This window comes from Stegostoma tigrinum, chromosome 5 (assembly GCF_030684315.1).
Source record: "Stegostoma tigrinum isolate sSteTig4 chromosome 5, sSteTig4.hap1, whole genome shotgun sequence".
Taxonomy (NCBI): domain Eukaryota; kingdom Metazoa; phylum Chordata; class Chondrichthyes; order Orectolobiformes; family Stegostomatidae; genus Stegostoma; species Stegostoma tigrinum.
The window spans coordinates 31039927-31066256 of record NC_081358.1 but is presented as its reverse complement, the minus strand read 5'-3'; the positions used below and the strand labels follow the sequence as shown (position 1 = coordinate 31066256).

The 26330-nt window shown below is 41.0% G+C and overlaps 1 protein-coding gene across 9 annotated transcripts in view; it reads left to right on the top strand.

Moving 5' to 3' along the window:
- Positions 1-26330, top strand: part of LOC125451959 (centrosome and spindle pole-associated protein 1-like) — a 179300-nt gene that overhangs the window by 48549 nt on the left and 104421 nt on the right. For all 9 annotated transcript variants that reach the window (XM_048529772.2, XM_048529765.2, XM_048529764.2 and 6 more), the window contains 5 exons: positions 1302-1403; positions 8506-8600; positions 14317-14413; positions 19740-19797; positions 21123-21370. In XM_048529772.2, coding sequence (XP_048385729.1) covers positions 1302-1403; positions 8506-8600; positions 14317-14413; positions 19740-19797; positions 21123-21370 — 600 coding nt within the window. The remainder of the gene's footprint in view (positions 1-1301; positions 1404-8505; positions 8601-14316; positions 14414-19739; positions 19798-21122; positions 21371-26330) is intronic.

Genomic DNA, 26330 nt, shown 5'->3' with positions numbered 1-26330 from the left:
TCTGTTGACTGCTCCAATATGCTCCCAATTAAAGGGCCTGTCTGATTCACTTGAGATTTCAGTTTCAGCTGGCACTTAATTAATCTGCTCCTTGACTGCAACCTTTAAAACAAAAACTCTGCTTTAGGCGAGCACCTACAGAATTTAAACTGTATACTTTAATATAACCATAAACTACAATATAAATTGGGCTAAAATAGATCTGTATCATTTAAAGGCTTGGACTTGCTTATCCAGCAAATGCAGGCATTTAATCTTAGCTTGAACCGAAACAAAAAGAGAAATTGCTGGAGAAACTCAGCAGGCTTGGCAGCATCTGTGGAGGGAAAGTGTCAATGTTTTGAGAGCAGTGACCCTAGCCTGGATTGAGCTTGCTAGTGAAATTTATACGCACCCAACACAAAGGGCCTAGCATTGTGACTTAAGAGCCATCTGAAACTGGATTCTCATAAAGAAGCCGCCTTCTTGCCCATTAAATGCAGACATTCAGTCTTGTTCTATTCATCTAGTAACTGTAACAACTGCCTTCACCCTGAAACAAAAAAAAACTCTGGCCCTCCATGATATAAGGTTTAGAGAGACACCGCCTGTATTAGTTCCATTTGTGACAAGTAATTAGATTATCATGTGGAAACAATCATTGCTTTGTGTTTTCTACATTGTAAAACATGAAAATAAAGTGAGAAGTTTTCCCTTTTTTATATTCTCTTTTATATTTATTGACCTGGCCATAACATATTGAAACATTTCATGATTGTTTAGAGAATGAATTTTGTTTTTAAGTGCTTTGTCCAATATGTAGGCACTAGTGGCAACCAACCTGCATCTATAATGTTCCACAAATGACAGTGAGGTAAATAATTTATTTTAATTTGTAATAATGCACTTTGAAAGATGAGTGGTGAACAGATGCTTAGATGGATCCATGTTAAAGTGTGTTCTGTTCAGCTGTGCAGTACTTCCTCAGCACTATATTCATGGATTATGCATTGAACTTTAGTGTACTGAAATAATCTCTCCAGTTTATATGTATACTGAAATAGAACTGACTTGGGAACTTTAACTTTACCTTGTTCACTCAACTTTAGTGACAGGTTCTTAAGACTTCACAATTGTACATCAAAAAATATCACTTGGTATTGCTTATGTTGATACAGGAACATAACTCTTGATTCTGTGTTAAGTTCACGTGACAACTTAAGTAATTTTTATCCTGTATTGAAACTCCTTCTCAACAAGAATAGTGGGAAAACTATTAAATGTCTTTTTTAAAATAACATTGGCTAAACCCTTTGCTACAGTTACTATAAAGAAAGGAGAGATCAAAAACCAACAGCATACGTTGACGATGGTTACAAGGAAGACGACAGGAAGAGACCTGTTTCAGCGGCAGGAAAATCTAGGTAAATGTCTATAATTTTATATTTTCATATTCCTTCAAAAGGAGCTACAACATTTAGCACCTGGGCACAGACAAAGCATTCCATTCTACAAATTGACATAGTAATAACTCTTTGTATCATTCTTACAACTTGCTTTCCCACCTAATTTTTTTATCGTAGCAAGTTTGGCTATATTGCAGTTTCCCTAATCAAAATTGTTGAGATTGGTTATAAATAGCGGATTCTGTGGGACTCCATTATTTGCTGTCTGTCACCCTGATAATAATTCTTACTAAGTTTTCTTCCTGTCACCCAATCTTCAATCTTTGCTACTTATTACTTTCAATCATGTGAATCTTAATTTTGTGTAATAAGTAATTGTATGGCATCTGACTCAGATTTTCAAGAATCATTCAATAAGATACATCTCCCTCTTCGATGTAACTAACCTAATTGCAGCCTCTTAACAAAGCCCAATATATTCATTAAAAAATAAAATTCCTCTTGCACACATTCATGTTGATTCTGTCTAATTATTATGCTTTTCTAAGTGTCCTATTATCAGGTCTTTGCACTAATAGAATCCAGCATTTAGTTGACTACTGATGTCAAGCTAACTAGCCTATTTCTTTCACTTCTCTTTATCCTGAATTTTTGTTTGCTGACTTCCAGTTCATGAGGTGAATTCTAGAAGACCCAAACCTAAGTATCTGGTATCTCCAGGCTACCTTCTGACAAACCCAAGAATGCATGCCATCTAGCTCAGAATACTTGTCCGTAACTCTCTTGTTTTTGCTAATACTAATTTCTTCAAGTTTCTCCCTATTTGCAGAATGTTTATTTTTACTTCTACCTTGTTTAATATCTGTGATTCCTTTATTCACCATTATAATTACCATCTCTAACTCTAATGGGTTTACAATTGTTAGTCTATCCTATTCATAGCCCAGTAGAAACTTTTATCTGTTTTTGCCTCATGTTGGTTTACTCTCATTATTTTTCTTTCTTTATCAATTTCATGGTCATCTTTTTGCTGAATTCTAAAATTTTGTCAATTCACAGGCTTCCCATTCTGGCCGGCATCATTAATCACTTCCTTTAATCTAATGCCATCCTTAACTCCGCTTCTTGGACCAATTCTTTCATGGAGTGTTAATTTGTTAAGCAAACATATTTAAAGTTCTAAACTAATTCTTTAAATGTCTTTATTGCTATCCACCATTATGTCTTTTAAATATAGTTTTACAATCTGTTCTAGTCAGTCCATCCCTTATACCCTTGTAATTTGCTTTGTTCAAATTTAAAAACCTGGTTTCTGACTTAACGCAATCATGTTAATACATACTAAAATTCTATCAAACTTTCCCTAGAGTCCCCGTTATTACCAGGATTTTCATTAACCTTCTCTCATTGTGCAAAAGTATAATTAAAATATCCTGTTCCCCTGGGGTTCATAATATGATCTAGAAAATTATCTAGTACACATTCCACAAACTCACCATCAGCTCAGTTAACTGCAATTTTGCTCAGCTTGCTTTAACCTGGTCTTACTCTATTACAATTGTCATACCCATCTCTAAATTTCTGCTTTATACTCTCCTGGACATGACTGTTTGGGTTGTGGGCGGCGGGGTTGCCAAAAACATTTGTCATCAGTGTTCCTTATTGTTTCATGCTGATTCTACTTCTGGTTCGTTTGCTCTAATATCCTTCTTCACTGCTGCCGTCGTATGATAATATCAGAACCCTTTACTTTTCCAATCTTTTCAAAATGTCAAGTAGCTTGCATTTTAAAGGATACATCAACTACTTCCAAGTTAATTAGTGATTGCTTTCAATTGGCTGTTGAGTTAGTACATAAATTCTTGGGTTCATACTATAAATTTAAAATTGGTGAAGTTGACAGGATGTTGTGTGGCCCAGAGTGAGAGCCTTGGCTGTCACTTGAGGGGTTCTGTTTGGATCACTTACTCCCAGTTGTGGATCTTGAAGTCTCTATTCCCTCTACTTGCAACATGATGAGGAGAAGCAGCATAGGTAACAAAGATGTCTGCTTTTTGCAGAAAGAAACAGGGCAAGAGAAGGCTTCTCAGGAAGCCAAATCTACGCAGGGTCTTCAGGGAGTAGTTTGCTCACTGCAACCTAAGCCAGGAGCAGTACATGCGTTGTGTTCTTTTACAGAGAAGGTGCTCAAGTTGCCACCTGTTATAGGCAGAACTGTGTGGAAGGTTTGGCATGAGTGTGTTAAACATCAGTGTTAGTTTCAAATTGCTGATGACACAAAGATAGGTAGGAAAGTGAGTTATGAGGAGGATAGAAGGAACCTACAAAGGGCCACAGATAGGTTGAGTGAATAGGCAAAGATCTGGCAAATGGAGTACAATTTGGGAAAATGTAAAAAAAGTCAGTTTTGGCAGGAAGAATGAAAAAGGTGAGAGGATGCAGAGGGTTCTGAGTGTTCCAGTACATGAATCACAGAATGTTAAAATACACGTTCAGCAAGTACTCAGGAATGCTAAATGGCATTATTATTTTGCAAGGAGAATTGAATGCAAGAGTAGGGAGTTATGCTGTGTTTATACAGGGCATTGGTGAGACTGCATCTGGAAATACAGTGTGCATTACTAGTAACTGTATCTACAGCGGAATGTTAAGGCATTGGAAGCAGTTCAGAGAAGGTTTACCAAACTAATACCTGGAATGAGCACATTGCCTCATGAGGAAAAGCTAGAAAGGCTACTTGTATCCTCTGAAGTTTAGAAGAGTTGGAGGTGACTTAATTGAAACATACAGGATCCTGAGTGGATTTGACTGGGTAGGTGTTGAAAGAATGTTTCCTCTTGTGGGAGAATTTAGAACTAGAGGTCATGGTTTTAAAAATAAGGGTTGCCCATTTCAAACGGAGATGAGGAAACCTTTTATTTCTGAGAGTTGAACCTTTGGAAATCTCTTCCTCAAAAGGTTGGGGATGCAGAATATTCAAATATTTTTAAGGCTGAAGTAGTTCAATTCTCAATTACCAAAAGGATGAAAGATTGTTGGGGATATGCAGGAATGTAGAGTTGAGGTTAAATTCAAAAGAGCTTATTGAATGGCGGAACAAGCTCCAAAGGCTGAATGGTTTCTTGTCATTGTGTTTGAATATAAAGAAAGCTACTGTACACTGTGCAAATAATTCATTCTGTCCCTTCTTCCCAGAGAGATGCAAATGGAGCAAGTATGCAGCTTTGCCTTGTTAACAAGCTTCCCTATAATGTAGGGTACTATGGACCTTGCACATGTTGCTTTGCTGTTCCTTTAAGCAAATTAAGGTATACTGCAACCGCAAAGAATTCCACTTCCTCAGTGTGTGTGACCATGAGTCAGTATAACACACAGGAAAGTAACTCTTGCATCAGTCATGATGTCCTTATTTTGCGCCAGTCTGCTGGGCTAGCAGTATTTGAGACACCATGAGAAACTAACAAATAATGTTCAGTAACAAGGCTATCTATGAATTTGATGGGCAGTATGCACATAACAAGGTCCATTCTACACATGAAATGTCATTGACCAGATCAATGCTTTTGCTGTCTAAACTGCTGTGGAAGAACTTGAGAGATTTTCACAATTTGTTGTGGTCCACTGCAACCTACAAAGGCCTGTCATCATGAGAACACAGTCCTGCTGCCAGCATCTGTGTGCAGTGAAGAAGAAGGGAGGTCATAACCTTCAAGGTTTGGCAATCTTTCTGAAGTTTGTGAATGCAACTCCAGCTAACTGTTCAACAATAAGCACTCTATTTACCCTCTAACTGACAATCACGGCAGTCTTTTAATCACAATGCTGAAATAAAAACTATCAAAATTGAACTTCACAAACCAGCTTTATCAATCAAACTATCCAGTGTTACATACAGGTGTCGTTTGGATCACCTTTGTGCACTGTCTTGGTGCTGCCTTTTGTATGTCTTTGCCTAGCCTAGTGCATATAAGGGACTACTATTGATGAAGTCATTCAGCACTGAATCAACTGCACCTTTTTCAAGCTGAAATTTCACGTCTTTGTTGACTTTGAAAGGCTCCTTTGGCAGCAGTCTTGATCTATAAGGCTGTTGTGTTGAACACCCTCCTCTAATGTAACAAGAACTGGACCATTCACAAATTCATATTAAGATCTTTGAGAGCTTCCCCCAACAGGTCCTATGTCGAACCCTGGGTGTCAAATGGGAGGAACACCAGACTAATGTGAACATGCTCCATAAAGCTGCATCTACCAGCATTGAAGCCCTTCTTCTGAAGGAACAACTCCCATGGATGGGCCATTTTGTCTAGATGCCCAAAAGCTACTGCCTTCGGCAGTTTCTATTCTTTCAATGCATAAAGGGCAACCAAAGAAAAAGTTACAATGATCTGCTCAAGATCAACTTGAAGCAAGGAAGCATTGACTCCACTAGGAGGTGAAAAATTCAATCCAAACCTCTTTAAGACTTAGTCAGTCCACTGCAAGATGGAATGACGGCAGCAGAGGGAGGAGAAGGAAGTCAACACTGGCCTGCAAATTCCATTACCTATCTAACCTGCCCCTGTTGCAGGAAAAAAAATTCTTGTGGATCCAAAATTGGGCTCCTTAGTTATCTGACAGACATCATCTTCGATCTGCACAACTGCTGATGGTGCCAAATGCTCATAAGCAATGCTAACCCAATGGCTGCAACACGACTGGTATATGTAGACAGCTTTCAGTGAGGAGGACTGCAGGTAGCCTTGGAAAGTAATATGGCTTTGGCCATCAAAAGCCTGGCTCTGTTCTGAACCATTTCTGGCAATGGATGCGGTAACAGTCTGGCTGGCTGTCAGGCAACAGCAAAGGCACAGGTTGAGTGGTAATATAGAATCTTTTCATTTGAGAGAAGATAGGAGATTCTTGCATCATTAGATTAAATTAGATTAGATTCCCTACAGTGTGGAAACAGGCCCTTCGGCCCAACAAGTCCACACCGCCCCTTGAAACATCCCACCAGACCCAGACCCATTCCCCCTATAACCCACACACTCCTGAACACTACCGGCAATTTAGCATGGCAAATCCACCTAGCCTGCACGTCTTTGGATGTAACCTAGGAGACACATCAAGAGTCCTAATAAATTTTTAAGGGATAAGTACTGGATTATTGTTATACAGATCATTGAAACTCTTGTGGTGCTATGTCCAGATCCTCAGGGATATGCTAACGTCATAGTCTATCCTTTGTATCTTAGAATTTTAAGAGAAACTGTGAGTATGTGTGTGCCCACACACACCGGCTCACCCCCTTAGCATCATTGTATCTAGAATTGTTTTTGCAGCAGAGATCTGTATGTGTGTCTTTTTGGATAATAATGGACCTTGTAAAGCAGGAGTCTTGTAAAGTTCAGTTTTACTTCTATACATGAACTCTATTGAAACTTTTTTCATAGCCATAAAAGATTTTTGTTGAGTCAGTCCTCCTCCTCTGTTGGGGTGAAAAGAGACTTAGTTTCTTCTTTTTCCCCTGATTGATACAACTTTGTAGTTCTTGTTTAATCTACTCTGTAATCTCTACATTGATTGATGGAGGCTGAAAAGTTGTTTACCTTTTGTGGCTGAGTCTAGGAATAGATGGCTTAATTTGAATAGGGGGTTGCGTATTTAAGACAGAGGTGAGGAGAAATTTCTTCTGAAATTAGTGAATCTGGACTTATTTACTGTAGAGACTATATCATTAATATATTCAAGGTTGAAATGGGCAAATTTTTAATCAGTGAGGGAATCAAGGGTTACGGGGAAAAGACTTATATTTTATGATCTTACAGCCTTACCTCCATATCCTTTTTGTAATATGGTAACCAGAGTAGCACATGATACTCCCCAGAGTGATTTAAACATGGTTCATCATGCATGTGTTGTAATGTATACTTTTCAATTAAACCTTAGTGCTTGTTTTGTTTTTGTAAAGGCCTTTATGGATCTGCGTTGCAACATTTAGTGATTTGTGTAGTATACTCCCAGATCTGTTTGCTGTTCTCCTGAGTTTAGTTCTCATTTTCCAAGTAATATGCGACAGCCTCAATTTCTTAACTGACATGAGGGAATTGAAAAATAATTTAATGTCTCTGTATGCAATTCTACAGAGTGCATTAGAAGCATGTTAAACCCAAAAAGATGACTAGGCTCAATGCCAACATGAAGAAGCTTCTCCCAAGTCAAAAACAACAATGAATACCTCATGTGTATGCTGAAATTTTATAACTTGCTGTAGAGATGATTGACTCCAAGAAAAGCCTCTACACAACAGAGGGCATGCCATTTCTAGAGCAAAATACTAAAAAGAAGTTCTTCAGAGAGCCGCGCTGACACTGCTTGATCATATTATGTATTTCTAAATGCTCTGTTATTACATTCTTTTATAATAAACTAACATTTACCAAAGTAACTGATGTGAAGTTAACTGGCCTATATATTTTTTTGTCTCCTTCACTTTTTAAGTAAAGATGTTACATTGGCAATTTTCCAATACCCTAGGGATTTTTCAGATTCTAAGGATTCTTGGAAGACTGTTACCAATGCTTCCACTATCTTTGTAATTACTTCCTTTAATATCCTAGCATGCGTCTCATCAAGTTGAGGGGATTTATTGGCCTTTTTCTCCCATTAGTTTTCTTATGTGTCAGTGTCTTTAATTTGTTCTTCAACTTAAGAGCTCTGTGCAAGAGAATCCCAGGACAGAAACACCTACTACAGATGTGGCAATCTTATACAATCTCATTGTCCAAAAATCATTGACACTATGGCCTGCATTGCCATTGAAAACCAGGTCACCAACTTTTCCTCATGTGTCGTATTTTACACAAATGAAGAGTATAATTTGATTACGAAAAGATTCATATTCAATGAATCTTAATATAAATTTTTGAACTTTGCATGAAATTATTGTATGCGTTGAGGTTTTCTGATGTTGAAGTTAAATTTTAAGTTACGCTCCTGTGGTAAACTCCGGAAATGTAAGTCAATAGTGGTACATTTATGAGCATTTTATATAGTCATTATTATCTTTGATCAGGTGCTATGCAGTTATGACGTATTTATTGCTGATGTATTCTTGTGCTTTCATTTCCATCAATAGATATTTGATAAACAACGTATATAACTCTCCGAAACTACGCTCCAAATCTGCTTCAGTGAAAGATGATGTTATGTTTGCAACAGGATTGTTGGTGGGTAAGTTAAAAATATTCAAAACAGTTATTTTGTTTGAACCATGATCTGAATATATATTTAGCATGAACATACCAGTTCTTGGTCAATACTTTAACTTCTCCTGCTTAAGAAATACCTGAATCAAAGCAGAAGTTTCTTCTTTTTTATCGTTTCTACCTTATTTTCACTTCTTTTTGACTTTCCTAAAAATATTCATTCTTGTCAGGATATTATTTTTTGAGTATGGTTAGTTCTTCCTGCAGCAGCCTCCACCAACCTTCACCCTCCCTCCCTGCCATTTTACTTGTTGGTAAAAAAGCCTTTGGCCAGTAATTATTGGTTCTTGAAGGAAAAAAGGATAACATATGAATGTTCAGTTTGTGCCTTGACAGTCATGGTCATTACTAAACATTAGTCAAGTTGTCACTGAGATTTTACCAGACACCGTTCATTCAGGATGTGTTGAGAATTGAGGCTTTTCAGGACAGTAGGTGCATAGGTTTTCAAATCTTTCAATGAATTCTCCATAGGAGTTTTCTCAGAAGGCAGCTGATGAGCTTCTCATTCTCGGCACACTGGATACCAACTGAACTCCATATAATATCCAAAAAAAGCTAAACGCCCGACAGCAATAAACTCAGGCATGTGATTTCCAGTAAACCAAGCAATTAACTTAAGCCATGTGATTTCAGAAATAATTTAAATAAAAAAGTCCCACATCCTTTTCATGCTAACAAAGTGTGGAGCTGGATGAACACAGCAGGCCAAGCAGCGTCTCAGGAGCACAAAAGTTGACATTTTGGGCCTAGACCCTTCATCAGAGAGGGGGATGGGGAGAGGGAATTGGAATAAATAGGGAGAGAGGGGGAGGTGGACCGAAGATGGAGAGAAAAGAAGATAGGTAGAGAGGAGAGCATAGGTGAGGAGGTAGGGAGGGGATAGGTCAGTCCAGGGAAGACGGACAGGTCAAGGAGGCGGGATGGGGTGGTAGGTAGGAAATGGAGGTGCGGCTTGGGGTGGGAGGAAGGGATGGGTGAGAGGAAGAACAGGTTAGGGAAGTGGAGACAGGCTGAGCTGGTTTTGGGATGTAGTGGGGGGAGGGGTCGAGCTGGGCTGGTTTTGTGATGCAGTGGGGGGGGGAGGTGAAGAACTGGGCTGGTTTTGGGATGCAGTGAGGGAAGGGGAGATTTTGAAGCTGGTGAAGTCCACATTGATACTATTGGGCTGCAGGGTTCCCAAGCGGAATATGAGTTGCTGTTCTTGCAACCTTCGGGTGGCATCATTGTGGCACTGCAGGAGGCCCATGATGGTTCGCGACTGGGAGGTGCAGTTGTTTGTTGCGAACCGAGCAGAGGTGTTCTGCAAAGCAGTCCCCAAGCCTCCGCTTGGTTTCCCCAGTGTAGGGGAAGCCACACCGGGTACAATGGATACAATCTACCACACTGGCAGATGTGCAGGTGAACATCTGCTTGATATGGAAGGTCATCTTGGGGCCTGGGATAGGGGTGAGGGAGGAGGTGTGGGGGCAAGTGTAGCACTTCCTGCGGTTGCAGGGGAAGGTGCCGGGTGTGATGGGGTTGGAGGGGAGTGTGGAGCGGACAAGGGAGTCGCGGAGAGAGTGGTCTCTCTGGAAGGCAGACAAGGGTGGGGATGGAAAAATGTCTTGGGTGGTGCGGTCGGATTGTAGATGGCGGAAGTGTCGGAGGATGATGCGTTGTATTCGGAGGTTGATGGGGTAGTATGTGAGAACGAGGGTGATCCTCTGGGGGTGGTAGTGGTGGGGGTGGGGTGTGAGGGATGTGTTGCGGGAAATGCGGGAGATGCAGTCAAGGGCGTTCTCGACCACTACGGGGGGAAAGTTGCGGTCCTGGAAGAACGTGGACATCTGGGATGTGTGGGAGTGGAATGCCTCATCCTGGGAGCAGATGCGGGGGGTGGTGGAGGAATTAGGAATAGGGGATGGAATTTTTGCAGGAGAGTGGGTGGGAGGAGGTGTATTCTAGGTAGCTGTGGGAGTTAGTGGGCTTGAATGGACATCAGTTTCTAGCTGGTTACCTGACATGGAGACTGAGAGGTCCAGGAAGGTGAGGGATGTGTTGGAGATGGCCCAGGTGAACTTGAGGTTGGGGTGGAAGGTGTTGGTGAAGTGGATGAACTGTTTGAGCTCCTCTGGGGAGCAAGAGGCGGCGCCGATACAGTCATCAATGTAACGGAGGAAGAGGTGGGGTTTGGGGCCTGTGTAGGTGCGGAAGAGGGACTGTCCCACGTAACGTACAAAGAGGCAGGCATAGCTTGGGCCCATGCGGGTACCCATGGCCACCCCCTTTGTCTGTAGGAAGTGGGAGGAATCGAAAGAGAAGTGGTTGAGGATGAGGACGAGTTCGACTAGGCGGCTGAGAGTGTTGGTGGAGAGGGATTGGTCGAGCCTGCGGGACAGGAAGAAGCGGAGGGCCTTGAGACCTTCTGCATGAGGAATACAGGTGTATAGGGACTGGACGTCCATGGTGAAAATGAGGTGTTGGGGGCCAGGGAATTGGAAGTCCTGGAGGAGCTGGAGGGTGTGGGTGGTGTCACGGATGTAGGTAGGGAGTTCCTGGACCAAAGCGGAGAAAATGGAGTCCAGATAGGTGGAGATGAGTTTGGTGGGGCAGGAGCAGGCTAAGATAATGGGTCGACCAGGGCAGGCAGGTTTGTGGATTTTGGGAAGGAGATAGAAACGGGCTGTGCAGGGTTGGGGAACAATGAGGTTGGAGGCTGTGGGTGGGATGTCCCCTGAGGTGATGAGGTCATGAATGGTGTTGGAGATGATGGTTTGGTGTTCGGGTGTGGGGTCATGATTAAGGGGTCGGTAGGAGGTGGTGTTGGAGAGTTGGCGTTTGTGCCTCGGCGATGTAGAGGTCAGTGCACCATACTACCATTGCGCCACTCTTTCATGCGCCCTGTTTATAAAAAGCCTGGATTAATTATCCAAATGGTTTGCAGTTTTTTAATACGAACCCTCAAAATAAAAATTGAAGTGTCTTCGTACCATTATGTACTTTTTAATGCATTAAATGATAGTTGTCAAACCATTACCTTATTTAAGTATCTGTGGCTTTCATTACTCTGTCATAATTTTAGTGTGCCATGAAAACAGGTCAAAAGTAATGAACAGGATTTAAGGACAATAGTTATTCAAATCAGAGTGTGTAAGAATAATTCTGTTTGCATTCTTGCTTTGCCTTCTTTGCTGATAATTTTTGTCCACATTTATACTGGAAGCTGACTGCACATTACTGGTGTGGCAGTTGAAAAGTTTTGTCAAAGTTGATGGAGCAACTTGACAACTGGTAGAAGCTTTGTTTGCAATATAACAAAATCACATTGGAAATATTGAACACTGACAAAGTCTTTGGTAATGTGAACATCATTACTTAAAGAAATAAAAAGAATATGCTTATTGTTTCACAAAACTGGTCAAAAGGCATAGTGAAATAACTCCAATAGATAATCACAATAGAGTCATACAGCATAGGGGAGGCCCTTTGGCCCACAATAAGTGCAGTTTAACTTAACCTGAGATTTTAGTTGTGAATCATAAGTTAAATATGCCAAATTAATTAACCTGTTTTGTTTAAACTTTAGCATTGCTATAGGTAATTATATTAGTATGTCTACTTTTGTTGTTAGAGGATTAAAAGTTTATTCAGGTTTGAGAGTTTTGTCATGGATCTTTATATGACTGAACAGGCTAATTCTTGAATCATAGACTTCTGGGCACATGCAGTAGGATATTCCATTGTGAGATCTGGTGTGTTGGATTAGCTTCCCTTTACTTCTCCACAGCACTGAGGCTCATTATGAAGATAGTTATACTTAAAACATAATGAAACTTTCTAGACAAGTTGTTGCTGTTTGAAAGATAGTTTATGAGCTCCTCCATGGTGCAGAGATAACGAAAATATTGCAGACATCCACAAATTCTAAATCATGCATGTCTATAGTGGTTAGTTGAGTTTTGGCACAGAGGTGACTAAAGTTAGAGTTTTCCATCTCGGCAGTATTTGATACTCTCATTAGCTCATAATTGATTTTGATGAGGTTAATAGCCACTGTTGGATTTTAAATAGTATGGGGACTATCGAACCAAATTGAAGGAAGCTGTTTCAAGTCTTCCACTTGACAGTTACATGCATGTCATTATGAAGCAGTGCAGGATTGTGGTAAAGTTTCTTGGATATCCAAATATTTGGACCACAATTCACAGAGCTCTGTCATTTACTGAATCAAATGCTTTGGTCAGTTTGATGAATTTAGCAAAGAGTTCGTGGTGTTATTTTTGATGTTTTCCGAGATTTGTCTGGCAACAAAGACTGAGCCTCTGGAAGGCCTAAATGCACCTGCATCTCTGGGAACAAGTAGGCAACAGAGAATGCGTGTCAAGAATTTTCTACTGTGGATAATGGGAATTATCTCGGAAGTCTCCCATGTGTGATTTATCCTGCTTCTTGCAGATTGTTACAGTTGTGTCAGTGTTGGGTGATGGGATGTTTGTTTGCCTTCTAAAACTGTAGAATGAGTATCTAGAGTTGATATGACACTCCCAGGTTCACAGTACCGTCCCTATCATCAATTCTCCATTGCTACAGTTGTTAGCAAATGAGCCCTGGTAGAAGTTCACACATGACTTTGTTTAACATGGACACCTTGAGATGCTATATTTGTCCACATGATTTTGACGAGTTGGTGGTCAAATTTTGGTACAGTAGCATCATCAACCATTATAAAATCTAAGATAAATCTATTCTGTCCTGGCTGACGATATAGAGTGATATAGAATTTCCATATCTGTTGTACAAAAATTACGAATTATATTCTGTTTTTAGGGCCCTGTAGGAATTTGTTATTGGAATTACAAAGTACATATTAGTGACAAAATTAATCCTAAATAGTTTGACGTAGGACCTATACTGTTGCTTTTGATGATAATTCTTACTGTCCTGTATGTGGTTTATTGGCCTAGGGGTATAATTCTCACTTAGGGGACTCTATAGTGATGATGTGTGAGAAGTCTTGAGTTCAACTCCTGGACTCCAGGTTCCTTGCTTCACTTAGGGGACACAGTGGCTCCGTGGTTAGCACTGTTGCCTCACAGCGCCAGGGACCTGGGTTCGATTCCACCCTTGGGTGACTGTCTGTGTGGAGTTTGCACATTCTCCCTGTATCTGCATGGGTTTCCTCCGGGTGCTCCAGCTTCCTCCCACAGTCGAAAGATGTGCAGGCTAGTTGGTTTCACCATGCTAAATTGCCCATAGTGTTCAGGGATGTGTAGATTGGGTGGGTTATATGGGGATGGGGTTGGGGTGGGATGCTCTGAGGTTCGGTGTAGACTTGTTGGGCAGAAGGGCCTGTTTCTACAGTGTAGGGGTTCTATAATAAATCAAGAATAATGATAAAATGGATGCGTGAGAGCAAAATATTTAAAACATTTAGTTCAGAAATGCTTCTGATGTGTGGATCTCAAACATGGAGTACTATATCTTCCTTTGAATCCCAAACTATCACAACATATGTCATATATAAAACCAGTTTTGCTATAAAATGGTCAACTCTTTTTTCTTTCTTATTATTCGTTAAACTATTCAAATTAGAGAGTTATTTATTGATATATAATTAGCTGTTTGGATAACCTTTGCTTTCTTGTTAAAATTTGGGTGACAAAAGTAGTGATACTTAAATATTAAATCACAACCTTCAGGTAACTATGAACGAGAGAGTGCCCAAAGAAGAAGGAGGGAAAAATACAGACAGGAACTATTGGAACAAATATCAGAAAAGCAGAAAAACAAGATACGGTAACTTAATGTTGAATGAAATTATTTTATCAAAGTTTCAAACTTGCAATCAAGGCTTATAGAGTCATAAGTCAAATGGCACAGAAAGAAGCCCTTAAGCTTGACGATGCAAACGAGGTTTCTTAAACTAGTCCCATTAGCTGCATTTTGCCTGTATCTCTCTGAACCTTTCCTATCCATGTGTTGGTCTAAATATCTTTCACATGTTGTAATTGTGCTCATCTCTACCACTTCGATAGTAGCTCGTTTCATATGCTACCACCCTCTGTGAATAACTTGTCCCTCAAGTCTCTTTTAAATCTTTCTCCTCTCACCTTAAACCTATACCTTCTAGTTTTGGACGCCCCACCCGAGGGAAAAGACCTTAGCTATTCACCTTTTCTATATCCCTCATGATTTTATAAACCTCTATAAGGTAACCCCTCAGCCTCCAGGGGAAAACAGTCCCAGCCTATCCAGTTTCTCCTCCTAATGCAAACCCTCCAGTTCTGGTATCATCCTTGTAAATCTCTTCTGAACCCTCTCCAATTTAATAATATCCTTTCTATAGCAAGGCAACCAGAATTGAATGCAATGTTCCAAATGTAGCCTGACTAATATCCTATACAGCATATCATGACATCCCAACTACCGTAGTCAGTGCTCTGTCCGATGAAGGCAAGCATGACAAATGCCTACCTCGCTACCCTACTTAGCTATGACGCCACTTTCAAAGAATTATGCACCTGCACTCCTAGATCTCTCTGTTAAACAGGGGCCCCCACAATTAACTATTTAAGTCCTGCCTGGGTTTGTCTTTTCAAAATGCGACACCTCCCATTTATCTAAATTAAACTCCATCTGCCATCCCTCAGCCCACTGTCCCAAATGATCGAGATCCCTTTGTAATCTTAGATAACATCCTCCACTGTCCAATTTTGGCGTCAGCCACAAACTTGCTAACCATGCCTCCTATATTCTCAGCCAAATTGTTTATATAAATGACAAAGAACAGTGGACCCAGCACTGATCCATGCAGCATACTGTTAGATACAGTCCTCTGGTCTGAGCAACAACCTTTTACCACCAGCCTCTGTCTCCAATGTCAAGCCAATTTTACATCTCATTAGATAGATATCCCTGGATCTCATATATTCTAACCTTACTAACCAGTCTACCATGCAGAACCCTGTCAAAGGCCTTGCTAAAGTCTATTTAGGCAGTATCTATCTTCTTGATCACTTTTTCCCACACATAAAGCCATGTTGACTGTCTTTAATCAGTCCTTACTTTTACAAACGTATGTAGATTTCATCTCTCAGAATCCCATCCAACAATTTAAACGCTACTGATATCAGGCTCACCAATCTGTAGATCCCTGGCTTTTCCTTGCAGCCTTTCTTAAATAATGGCATTATGTTAGCCACCCTCCAGTTTTTCAGCACCTCACCCATGGCTGTCAGTGATACAAATATCTCTGCTAGGTGCCCTGTCAATTTCTTCCCAGCTTCCACAATGTCCTGGGATACACTTGATCAGATCCTGGGGATTTAATAACCATTAAGCAGTAGGAGCTCCTCCTGTTCTGTAATGTGGACTCTTTTCAAGGCATCAGTATTATTTCTCAGAGTCCCCAGCTTCCATGTCTGTCTTCATGGTAAATATTGATGTGAAGTATTTGCATAGGATATCATCCGTCTCCTGTGGTTCCATATATAGATGGCCTCGGCCTTGTTGATAATTAAGGGACCCTACTCTTTTCCTTGTTATTCTTTTTCCCTTAATATATTTGTAGAATCTATTTGGACTCTCCGTAACCTTATCTGCCAAAGCTATCTGATGACCCCTGTTTCCCTTCTGATTTCCTTTTTCTGTACACTCCCTATACTTCTCATGGGAGTCACTTGATCCCAGCTGTGTATATCTGCCTCTCTTTCTTGAACAGACCCTCAATATCACTAGTCATCCTTTGTTCTGTACTCCTGTTTTATCCTTCACACTAACAAGAACATGCTGACCCTGAACTCTCATTATCTCACTTCTGAAAACTTTGCACTTGCCAGATGTCCTTTTACCTGCAAACATCCTCCCCAATCAACTTTTTGAAAATTCCTGTCTAATACCATCAAATTAGCCTTGCCCTAATTTAAAACTTTAACTTGTCGACCAGGCCTATCAATTTCTATAACTATTTTAAACAAATAGAATTATGATCACTGGCCACAAAGTGCTCCCCCACCGACACCTCAGCCACTTGCCCTGCATTATTTCCCAAGAGGAGGTTGAGTTTTGCCACTTCTCTAATAGGCCATCTAAGTATTGGTTGAGAGGTGTCTTGAACACATTTCACAAATGTTAAGTGACCCCATGACTAAATGACTCCATGGCAGTCCCAGTCTGTTTGGAAAGTTAAAATCCCCTACTATTACAACCCTAATATCTGTGATCTCCCCATATATTTGATTCTCAATTTCCCATTGACTATTATGGGGTCTATAGTACAATCCCATCAAAGTGATCACTCCCTCCTTATTTCTCAGTTCCATACAGCTGCACTCGATGAACCCCTGGAATATCCCCTCTAAGTACTGCCGTGAAGTTTTCCCTAATCAAAAATGTTACTCCCTCTCCTGTATTGTCTTTTTTTTCTGTCCTTCCAGTGGCATCTATATCCTGGAACATGGGGCTGCCAATTCTGTCCCTCCTTCAGCCATGTTTCAAGGTGAGCTATGATGTCCCAGTCCCATGTTCTCAGCCATGCCCTGAGTTCATCTGCCTTACCTGCCAGACCTCTTGCATTGAAGTAAATGCAGTTTCATGTGTCAGTCTCCCCTCATTTTCAGCTATGCTGTTGACTGTCTTGTCTTGTTTAACATGCTCTGTTTAACTTTTGTACCAACCTCAATCTTTTCTCTTGCCTTGCAACTGTTTAGGGTTCCACACCCCTGCCAGACTTGTTTAAGCCCTGTCAAGGAGCTCTGGCAAATCTCCCCTCAGGTGCAACCTCATGTACAGGTCACATTTTCCCCGGAAGAGATTCCAATGAATGAAAAATCTAAATCCTTTGCCCCTGCGCCCGCTCTTCATCCATACATTCTTCTGTCCTATCCTCCTATTCTTACTGTCACTAGCATGTATCACTGGGAGTAATCCAGAAATTACTGCCTTTTGAGGTCCTGCTTTTTAACCTCTTGCCTAACACCGTATATTTACTCTGCAGGATGTCATCCTTTTTCTACCTATGTAGTTGATGTCATTGTGAACAGCGACCTCTGCTGCTCATATTCCCTTTTGAGAATTTGCAGCAACTGGCCTGAGACATCCTTGACCCCGGCATCAAGGAGGCAACACACACCATGCTGAAGCCACGCTCTTGGCCACAGAAACATCCTTCTGTACGCCTGACTAAAGAGTCCCCTATCAAAATTGCTTGCTTGGACTTTGCAGTGCCCTACCTTACAGCAGAGCCACTCATGGTGCCAAAGACCTGGCTGCTACTGTTATTTTCCCTAGAGAGGCTATCCCCACAACAGTATCCAAACTGGTATACTTGGTTGAGAGGGGTTAACCACAGGAGACTCCTGCCCTACCTGGCCACCTCTCCTGGCTGTCATCTATCTACCTGATGTACCTGTGGTGTGACCACCTTTGTTGAAGCTACTGTCTACACGCTGTCTGTCTGCCTCTTGCGTGCTCCTCAGAGCTTCTGACTGCCACTGTAACCAATTCATGTGGTCTGAGAGATGTTGCAGTTGGACACACTTCCCCCAGTCACTGTCACCAGGGACAATAGACTGTCCCCTGAGCTTCCATATTTGACAGGAGGGACATACCATTCCACTGACTGCCATTCCTGTTTCTTTAACAACTGGTGGACTGGTAGGGGTTGGCTGTGGGTGAAGAAAGGTCTTGTCTATACCTTTATGCTGCTCGCTCTCTTCAACAAAGCCTTCTATTCACCGAGACCTGGTCATAGATCTGATCAGTAGCACCTCAACCACAAATCAGCCCCTTGTAAAAAGAGTTGGAACAAGACACAGCCACACCAACCTTCCCCACTTGTCTAACCTCCCACATATAGTTCAACACCCAGCGATTGCACACTCATACTAGTTGTGCTTCGTGTCTGGAACATTATGGGTCTATCGTTTATGGTATAAAACCTGTAAGGACCAGGTCTTAACCAGTTTACTTAACTTGCTACGTTAGATTAAGTAACTTCAGAACTAGGAATGCTTGTTTAAACTGCCTTTGGCCTAATAGAAAAAAATATATAATCCTTAAATGTCTATCCTTCCCTTCCCCAAAGATTTAGATTTTATGAAAGCAAAAGATTAAGGTTGATATTCTAAAACTCCCTAACTTAGCTCAAATCCCAATGATTGCACACTCTTGCTGGTCGCACTATTATAGTATTAGCACCTGAAGATTGTTATTGTTTAAACTAAAATTGTAGTAGATTGCTTCCAAGTTAGTTACCTGAAAACATGATTTGTCTGAAAATCAGATAGTTTGTGCACCAATTTTAATTAGTATAATACTTGCCTGGAAAATTCTTTTAGGTCCTGTGCTGGCATGGTGACCACTTACTGACTTTGCTTGCCATTATATCTCTTGTTTCTGATCCTGCTCGATCCAGATGTGAATTACCCATGTTTCAAGCTTCCAACTTGAAATTTGGAGTAGGAAATTCATAAGACATGGCTGTTGCTGGCTGGGCTAGCATTTACTGCCCATCCCTGTTTGCTCTTGAGGTAATGGTGAGCTACCTCATGGAATCGCTGAAGTAATTTGGTGTAGGGAATAAGTTCCAGGATTTTGACCATTGACACTGAAGAAATGGCAATGTAGTTCCAAGTCAGAATGGTGAGTGGTTTTTAACTCTGGTATTTAGGAAGCTTTATGATTTGAAGTCGCTGTAATAGTGCAGTGTTGGAATTAGGCTGAATATCAGTGGAGAGTGATGAAAATGTGTGTGTGTGTGTGTGTGTGTGTGTGTGTGTGTGTGTGTGTGTGCAACATTTGATGAGAATCAAGTTAAATTTCAATATAATAAAAATAAAATATTGCAAATGCTGGGAATCTAAAGCTACCACAGGTAGGTCTGGCAGCATTAGTGAAGAGAGAATCAGACAGAACATTTCAAGGCCAATATGATTCTCTTTCAGAACTTTGATTTTAAAAAAAAATCCTTTATGTTGTGTACAAGTAATCCACTATTCTCAGTGTCTGGCTTGGTTACTGCTGATTGAATACACCAGTATGAGATGATTTTACTGGAGAAGGGCAGATGTACAAAATTGAAAGAGAAAAGTACATTGATTTAAATGGTTCCTTTCTGCCACAGGGAAAAAGAGCTTGAGCTCAGAGTTGCTGCTTCAGGAGCTGTAGACCCAGAGAAAGAAGTAAGAACTTACTTTTTTTGTATACATTGTGATGCAAAACTTTCATCCATCTGCACCTTCGGTATGGATATCTTTTATTTTGCTCGTCCTTGGGGTTTACCTCTACTTGGGGAACTGTTTGTCACTGGTAGTGGAAACCAAAAATAATTTTGTGTGATTTAGAGATGTTCCTTTAATCTCATTATCTTTCAGACAGGAGAGAAAATGGGAATTTATTCTAAGGTTGCAAATCCTGTTTGTTTCACCTGATTTTGAAATCATCTCTCGAGTGACATTATTTTAACACTCTGAAACCAGGTATCAATTGGTAAATTGCTGCATTCCTCCAAGGCCAATGTAGCCTTCTTAAAATTATTTTTTGGGTGAGGTCTAACCAAGGTGTTGTATATCTGTTGAGTAATATATACCTCTTCCTACTTTAGTCCTCTAAACATTTAAAAAAAAGTGTTCATTAACCTCTTCGATGCCTAACCTGAAGAAGTTACCCTCCTCCCTCCAGACCAACCTCAGGGAATCTCTCTCCCACTGCACCACCTATCTTCTCCTCTATCCATCTTCAGTCCACCTCCCCCTCTCTCCCTATTTATTTCAGAACCCTGTCCCCATCCCCCTCTCTGATGAAGAGTCTAGGCCCGAAACGTCAGCTTTTGTGCTCCTAAGATGTTGCTTCGCCTGCTGTGTTCATCCAGCTTCACACTTTGTTATCTTATTTTCTGTACCTGTTCATTACATTTTAATGATTCATGTATCTGGACTTCCATTACTTTTGAGCTCTACTGTTCTAGCTTTGTGTCATTTAGAGCGTATTTTGTTCATGCCTAATTGTTGTTGCTCACCTCAAAGATTTTTTAAGAAGAGTTGATTAGTTTCTCCTCAACTGGCCATGACATTTATGTTCCCTCAACCCCACTCTGAAGTCCCTTCCTGTTCCTCAACTGCGTTCCACACCCTATGTTTTTAATTTCCTTTACACATATACCTACTCCCAAACACACTATTTTCCTGACTTGGGTCTTATTCCTTTCATACCATCATTAATGATAGAGCATTCAGTTACTTTGATCCTTCTCTTTGGACATCCCTTCCAGAATCTCCATTTTTAGACACTTACAAGATTGATTTCATTGACCATACTTTTTGTGACTAAGCAAAATTCTTACTTTATATTTGGCATTTAGCATTTGTTTTACTTTATTTCCATTCTCAAACTAAGGTATAATATTTCCCTTAATAAAGACACTCTGTAAATGACTTTTGGTTGTTGCTGTTAATGATGACAATGAAATTTCATAACCAGATTGATAAGTTTTGATTCAAATTTACAGCCAAATCGAATAAGGGAGTTTGGTGCAGTGACACTACAACATGATACTCACAGGCATGATACCTCTAACAAAGAAAGTGAAGTCCCTTTTGCAAAATATTCAAGTGATGAAAGATCTTCCGTGGATGAGAGACGGCCTCCAGAACACCCCAGGGTAGCTTTCCAAAATCCTCCATTTGAAGACAGGGTTCCTAATAGTGGTCTAAGCGGTGGAATATGGAATCCATATAGGAATATAACGGTTCCTAGGTAAAAGCTAAGTGTCTTTAAAATTTCAGCTATGCTTGTAGTGTGCAATGTGTTAAAGCAAGTATAAAATAAATTGTTGATATGTGGTCCAGCTAAGGCTATACCCTGATGCAATCAGTTTTATGTATTCAGAATTCAATATGGCAGTTGGTTATGAGTCTCGTAGTTTTAGGTAGCACAAAAGAAACCTGTGAAAACTGCCACTGTGTTAAAAATCTATTTGCTTTACTAATTACCTTTCTGGAATGATCTGTTTGATTTTAGGCTCCAGTTCCACTGTATCTAGTTTGTTCTTGATGCTTTATAAAGACTCTTGATGGCTGAGCAGCGATTAGAAATTGGCAAAAAAGTTTAGAGAGGTGAAGGTATATTGGTATTGTTGCTGACTAATAATCCATAGACCAAAGTAATTTTCTGGGACCTGGGTTCTAATCAAACTACAACAGATGGTGAAATTTGGATTCAATTTTAAAAAAAAACTTTAATTGAAAGTCTAAGACTGTGAAACATTTGTTAATAGTTGTAAAATGCAATCTGGCTCACTAAGTCCACACCGGCTTTAATTTATACATGACTCCGGACGAATAGTTTTATGGTTTGGTTGTTTCAGCGGCACGAGCCCGGGAGAGAGCGTGAGGGCAGCCTGGGAAGGTAAGCTTTTCAATTATAAATGTATTACCTGGTGTGAGTGCGGCCTTTCAGTTGTTTTGGTGGTGGGAGTCTGGGAGAAAGCACGAGGGTAGCTTGTGAAGGTAAGCTTCCACCCATAAATTTGGGAGTTAACTAATACCTGAGACACTACACGCGTAGGGTCTCTCACCCTTTCACCTCCTCTAACCTAACAATAGCGACTGAGTGTGGTGAGCAGGTAAGCAATTTGCATTTATTTCCCTCATCTCTTTGATGTCTTTCAGGGTGGTCACCTAGCCACCAAATCCCCACAGAGTGGGTCGGAAGGCAAAGCTGGAGTCTGTTTGAGTATGTAACGGAGTAAACTTACTAGCGCAGTGAATGCTGCAAAACTAAAATAAACCTAATTAATTTTAAATAATGAACTAAGTAGAGATCGCAGGCCAGGTAATGTGTTGTAGCTGTATGATGTGAGTGCTAGACAATCCCATTGAGAACGGCAGTGATCACATCTGCAGCAAGTGTTGGCTGCTTGAGGAGCTCAGGCTCAAAGTTGATGAGCTGGAATCCGAAATCCAAACACTGCGGCACATCCGGGAGGGGGAGAAATACCTGGATCCTACCAGGCAGCCACACCCGGTAGATTAACTAATGTCAATTCGATTGGTGGGGGCAGGGACAGCAGTGTGTGACTGCGTGTGAGGCAGGTAGAGGGACCCTGCAGACAGGAACACAGGAGCTGCAGCCCTTGACATTGTCCCACAGGTATGAGGCACTTTTTCACTGCGTGGATGAAGAACAGGGCTGCAGGAATGATGAGTCAACTGACCATGGCACCATGGTCAGGGGGCCATTCAAGAGTGAGGAGCAAAAAGACAGATTGTAGTTGTAGGGGATTCCATCATCGGGGGATAGATAGTGTCCTTTGCAAGCAGGATAGAGAATCCCGCATGGTGTGTTGCCTTCCTGGTGACAGGGTGCGAGACATCTCTGACCAGCTTGAGAGGATACTAGAGAGGGAAGGGGAGGATCCAGTTCTTATGGTCCACGTGGGCACCAACAACATAGGCAGGACTAGGAAAGAAGACCTGTTTCGGGATTATGAAAAGCTAGGAACAAAATTAAAAAAAAAAAGGTCTTCAAGGGTCATAATCTCTGGATTGCTGCCCAAGCCACGTGCAAATTGGCATAGGGAGGTGAGGATCAGGGAAGTAAACACGTGGCTAAAAGAGTGGTGTGGGAAAGAGGGTTTCCTTTTCATGGGGCACTGGCATCAGTTCTGGGGCAGGAGGGATCTATGTTGTTGGGATGAACTCCACCCGAACAGGGCCGAGTCCAGTGTTCTGGCGAAAAGGGTAAATAGGATGGTTAAAAGGACTTTAAACTAGTAAGTAGGGGGGAAGAGAGAAGTGAGTGTAGATGGAGAATAACAATTAATGTAAGGCAAAGCAGCAGGTTAGCAGGTGACGAGGAAGCTTCAACTCCATTGAAAATTAGGAAAAAAGTTAAAGGGAAGGAGAACTCAAGAGCTGTTAGTAATGGAGGTAATAGGGCCCAAAAAGAAGGTGCAAAAACTGGCATAAGGGCACTTTATCTGGATGCTCTGAGCATTCGAAACAAGGTGGATGAGTTGACGGTGCAAATCATGGCAAATGGGTATGATTTAGTGGCCGTTACAGGATGGTCATGACTGGGAGTTAAATATCCAGGGGTAGCAAACTGTTCGGAAGGACAGACAGGAAGGTGAGAGAGGTGGTGTTGTTCTGATTTTTAAGGATGATATCAGGGCAGTAGTGAGAGATGATATAGGTTCTACTGAACAAAACGTTGAATCCATTTAGTTGGAACTTAGGAAAAGCAAGGAGAAGAAGTCACTGATAGGTGTGGTCTATAGGCCACCTAATAATGATGTCATGGTGGGGGCGGGCAATAAACATAGAAATAACTAATGTATGTAAAAATGGTACAGCAATTATCATGGGGGATTTTAATCTACATATTGATTGGTCAAACCAGGTCGGTCATGGCAGCCTTGAGGAGGGGTTCATAGAATATATCCACGATAATTTCCTTGAATGATATGTAATGGAACGTACAAGGGAGTAAGCTATCCTAGATCTAATCCTGTGTAATGAGACAGGAATAATAAATGATCTCACAGTTAGGGATCCTCTCGGAAGGAGCGATCACAGTATGGTCGATTTGAAAATACAGATGGAGCGTGAGAAGGTTAAATCCAGTACCTATGTCCTATGCTTAAACAAAGGAGACTATGAAGGAATGAGGAAGGAGTTAGCTGAGGTAGAATGGGAGCAAAAACTTTATGGTGGGTTACTTGAGGAACACTGGAGGACTTCCAGAACAATTTTTCACAGTATTCAGCAAAAGTATATTACAGCGATAAGGTAGAACTGTAGGAAAAGAGGGAGCCAGTCATGGATGTCTAAGGAATGTCTAAGATAAAAGGAAGTATCAGATTGGAAAAAAAAACACATGCAAAAAATCAAAGAGTAGTGGGAAACTAGTAGATTGGGAACTCTTTAAAGGCCAACAGAAAGCTACAAAAAAAGTTATAAAGAGAGCTAAGATAGATTATGAGAGTAAACTAGCTCATAATATACAAACAGACTGGAAAAGTTTCTATAAATAAGTAAATCGTAAAAGAGTGGCGAAGGAAAACATTGGTCCTTTCAAGGATGAGAAGGCCAATTTTAAAACTGGGAATGAGGAAGTAGCCAAGACATTAATCAAAGTGTGGAGCTGGATGAACACAGCAGGCCATGCAGCATCTCAGGAGCACAAAAGCTGACATTTTGGGCCTAGACCCTTCATCCTCTGAAGGGTCTAGGCCCGAAACATCAGCTTTTGTGCTCCTGAGATGCTGCTTGGCCTGCTGTGTTCATTCAGCTCCACACTTTGTTATCTTGGATTCTCCAGCATCTGCAGTTCCCATTATCACTAAGACATTAAACAGTTATTTCATGTCGGGCTTCACTGTGGAAGACACAAATAACATGCCAAAAGCTAATGGCAAGAAGGTTATAGCAGGTGAGGACCTAGAAACTGTCATGCCCTGCCTATAACAGTGGTAGACTCGCCAACTTTAAGGGCATTTAAATGGTCATTGGATAAACATATGGATGATAATGGAATAGTGTAGGTTAGATGGGCTTTAGATTGGTTTCACAGGTCAGTGCAACATCAAGGGCTGAAGGGCCTGTACTGCGCTGTAATGTTCTATGTTCTGTGTTCTATTATCACTAAAGAGGCAGTGCTGGGCACGCTCATGGGGGCTAAAGGTAGACAAGTCTCCTGGCCCTGATGAAATGCATCCCAGGGTACTAAAAGAGGTGATGGGGAAATAGCAAATGCACTAGTAATTATTTACCAAAATTCACTGGACTCTGGGATGGTTCCCACAGATTGGAACACAGCCAATGTGACGTCATTGTTTAAAAAACGAAGTAGACAAAAAGCAGGTAACTATAGGCCAGTTAGCTTAACTTCGGTAGTGAGGAAAGTGCTTGCATCTATCATTAAGGAAGAAATAGCAAGACCTCTGGATATAAATTGTTCCATTGACAACACCCAGCATGGGTTCATGAAGGGTAGGTCATGTTTAACTAATTTGGTGGAATTCTTTGAGGAAATTACTTGCATAGTGGACAGTGGGGAACCTGTGGATGTGGTGTATCTGGATTTCCAGAAAGCATTTGAAAACGTGCCACACCAAAGGCAGCTACATAAGATAAAATTGCCCAGTATTACGGATAATGTATTGGCAAGGATAGAGGATTGGTTGACCAGTAGAAAGCAAAGAGTAGGTGTAAATGGGTGCTTTTCTGGTTGGCAGTCAGTGGCTAGTGGTGTGCCTCCGGGACCAGTGTTGGGACTGCAATTGTTTACAATTCACATAGATTACTTGGAGTTGGAGACTAAGTGTGGTGTGTCAAGATTTGCAGAAGACACTAAGGTGAGTGGTAGAGCAAAGTATGCAGAAGACACTGAAAATTTGCAGAGGGATATGGATAGTCTAAGTGAGTGGGCAAAGGTCTGGCAGATGGAATACAATGTTGTTAAATGTGAGGCCATCCATTTTGGTAGGAATAAAAGCAAAATGTAATGTTTTAAATGGTAAAAAATTGCACCACGCTGCTGTGCAGAGGGACTTGGGTGTCCTTGTGCATGATTTGCTGAAGGTGCAGCAGTTAATTAAAAAGGCAAGTGGAATTTTGTCTACTATTGCTCAAGAGATTGAGTTTAAAAACTGGGAAGCTGTACTGCAGCTGTATAGGGTCCTGGTGAGGCCACACCGGGAGTACTGTATACA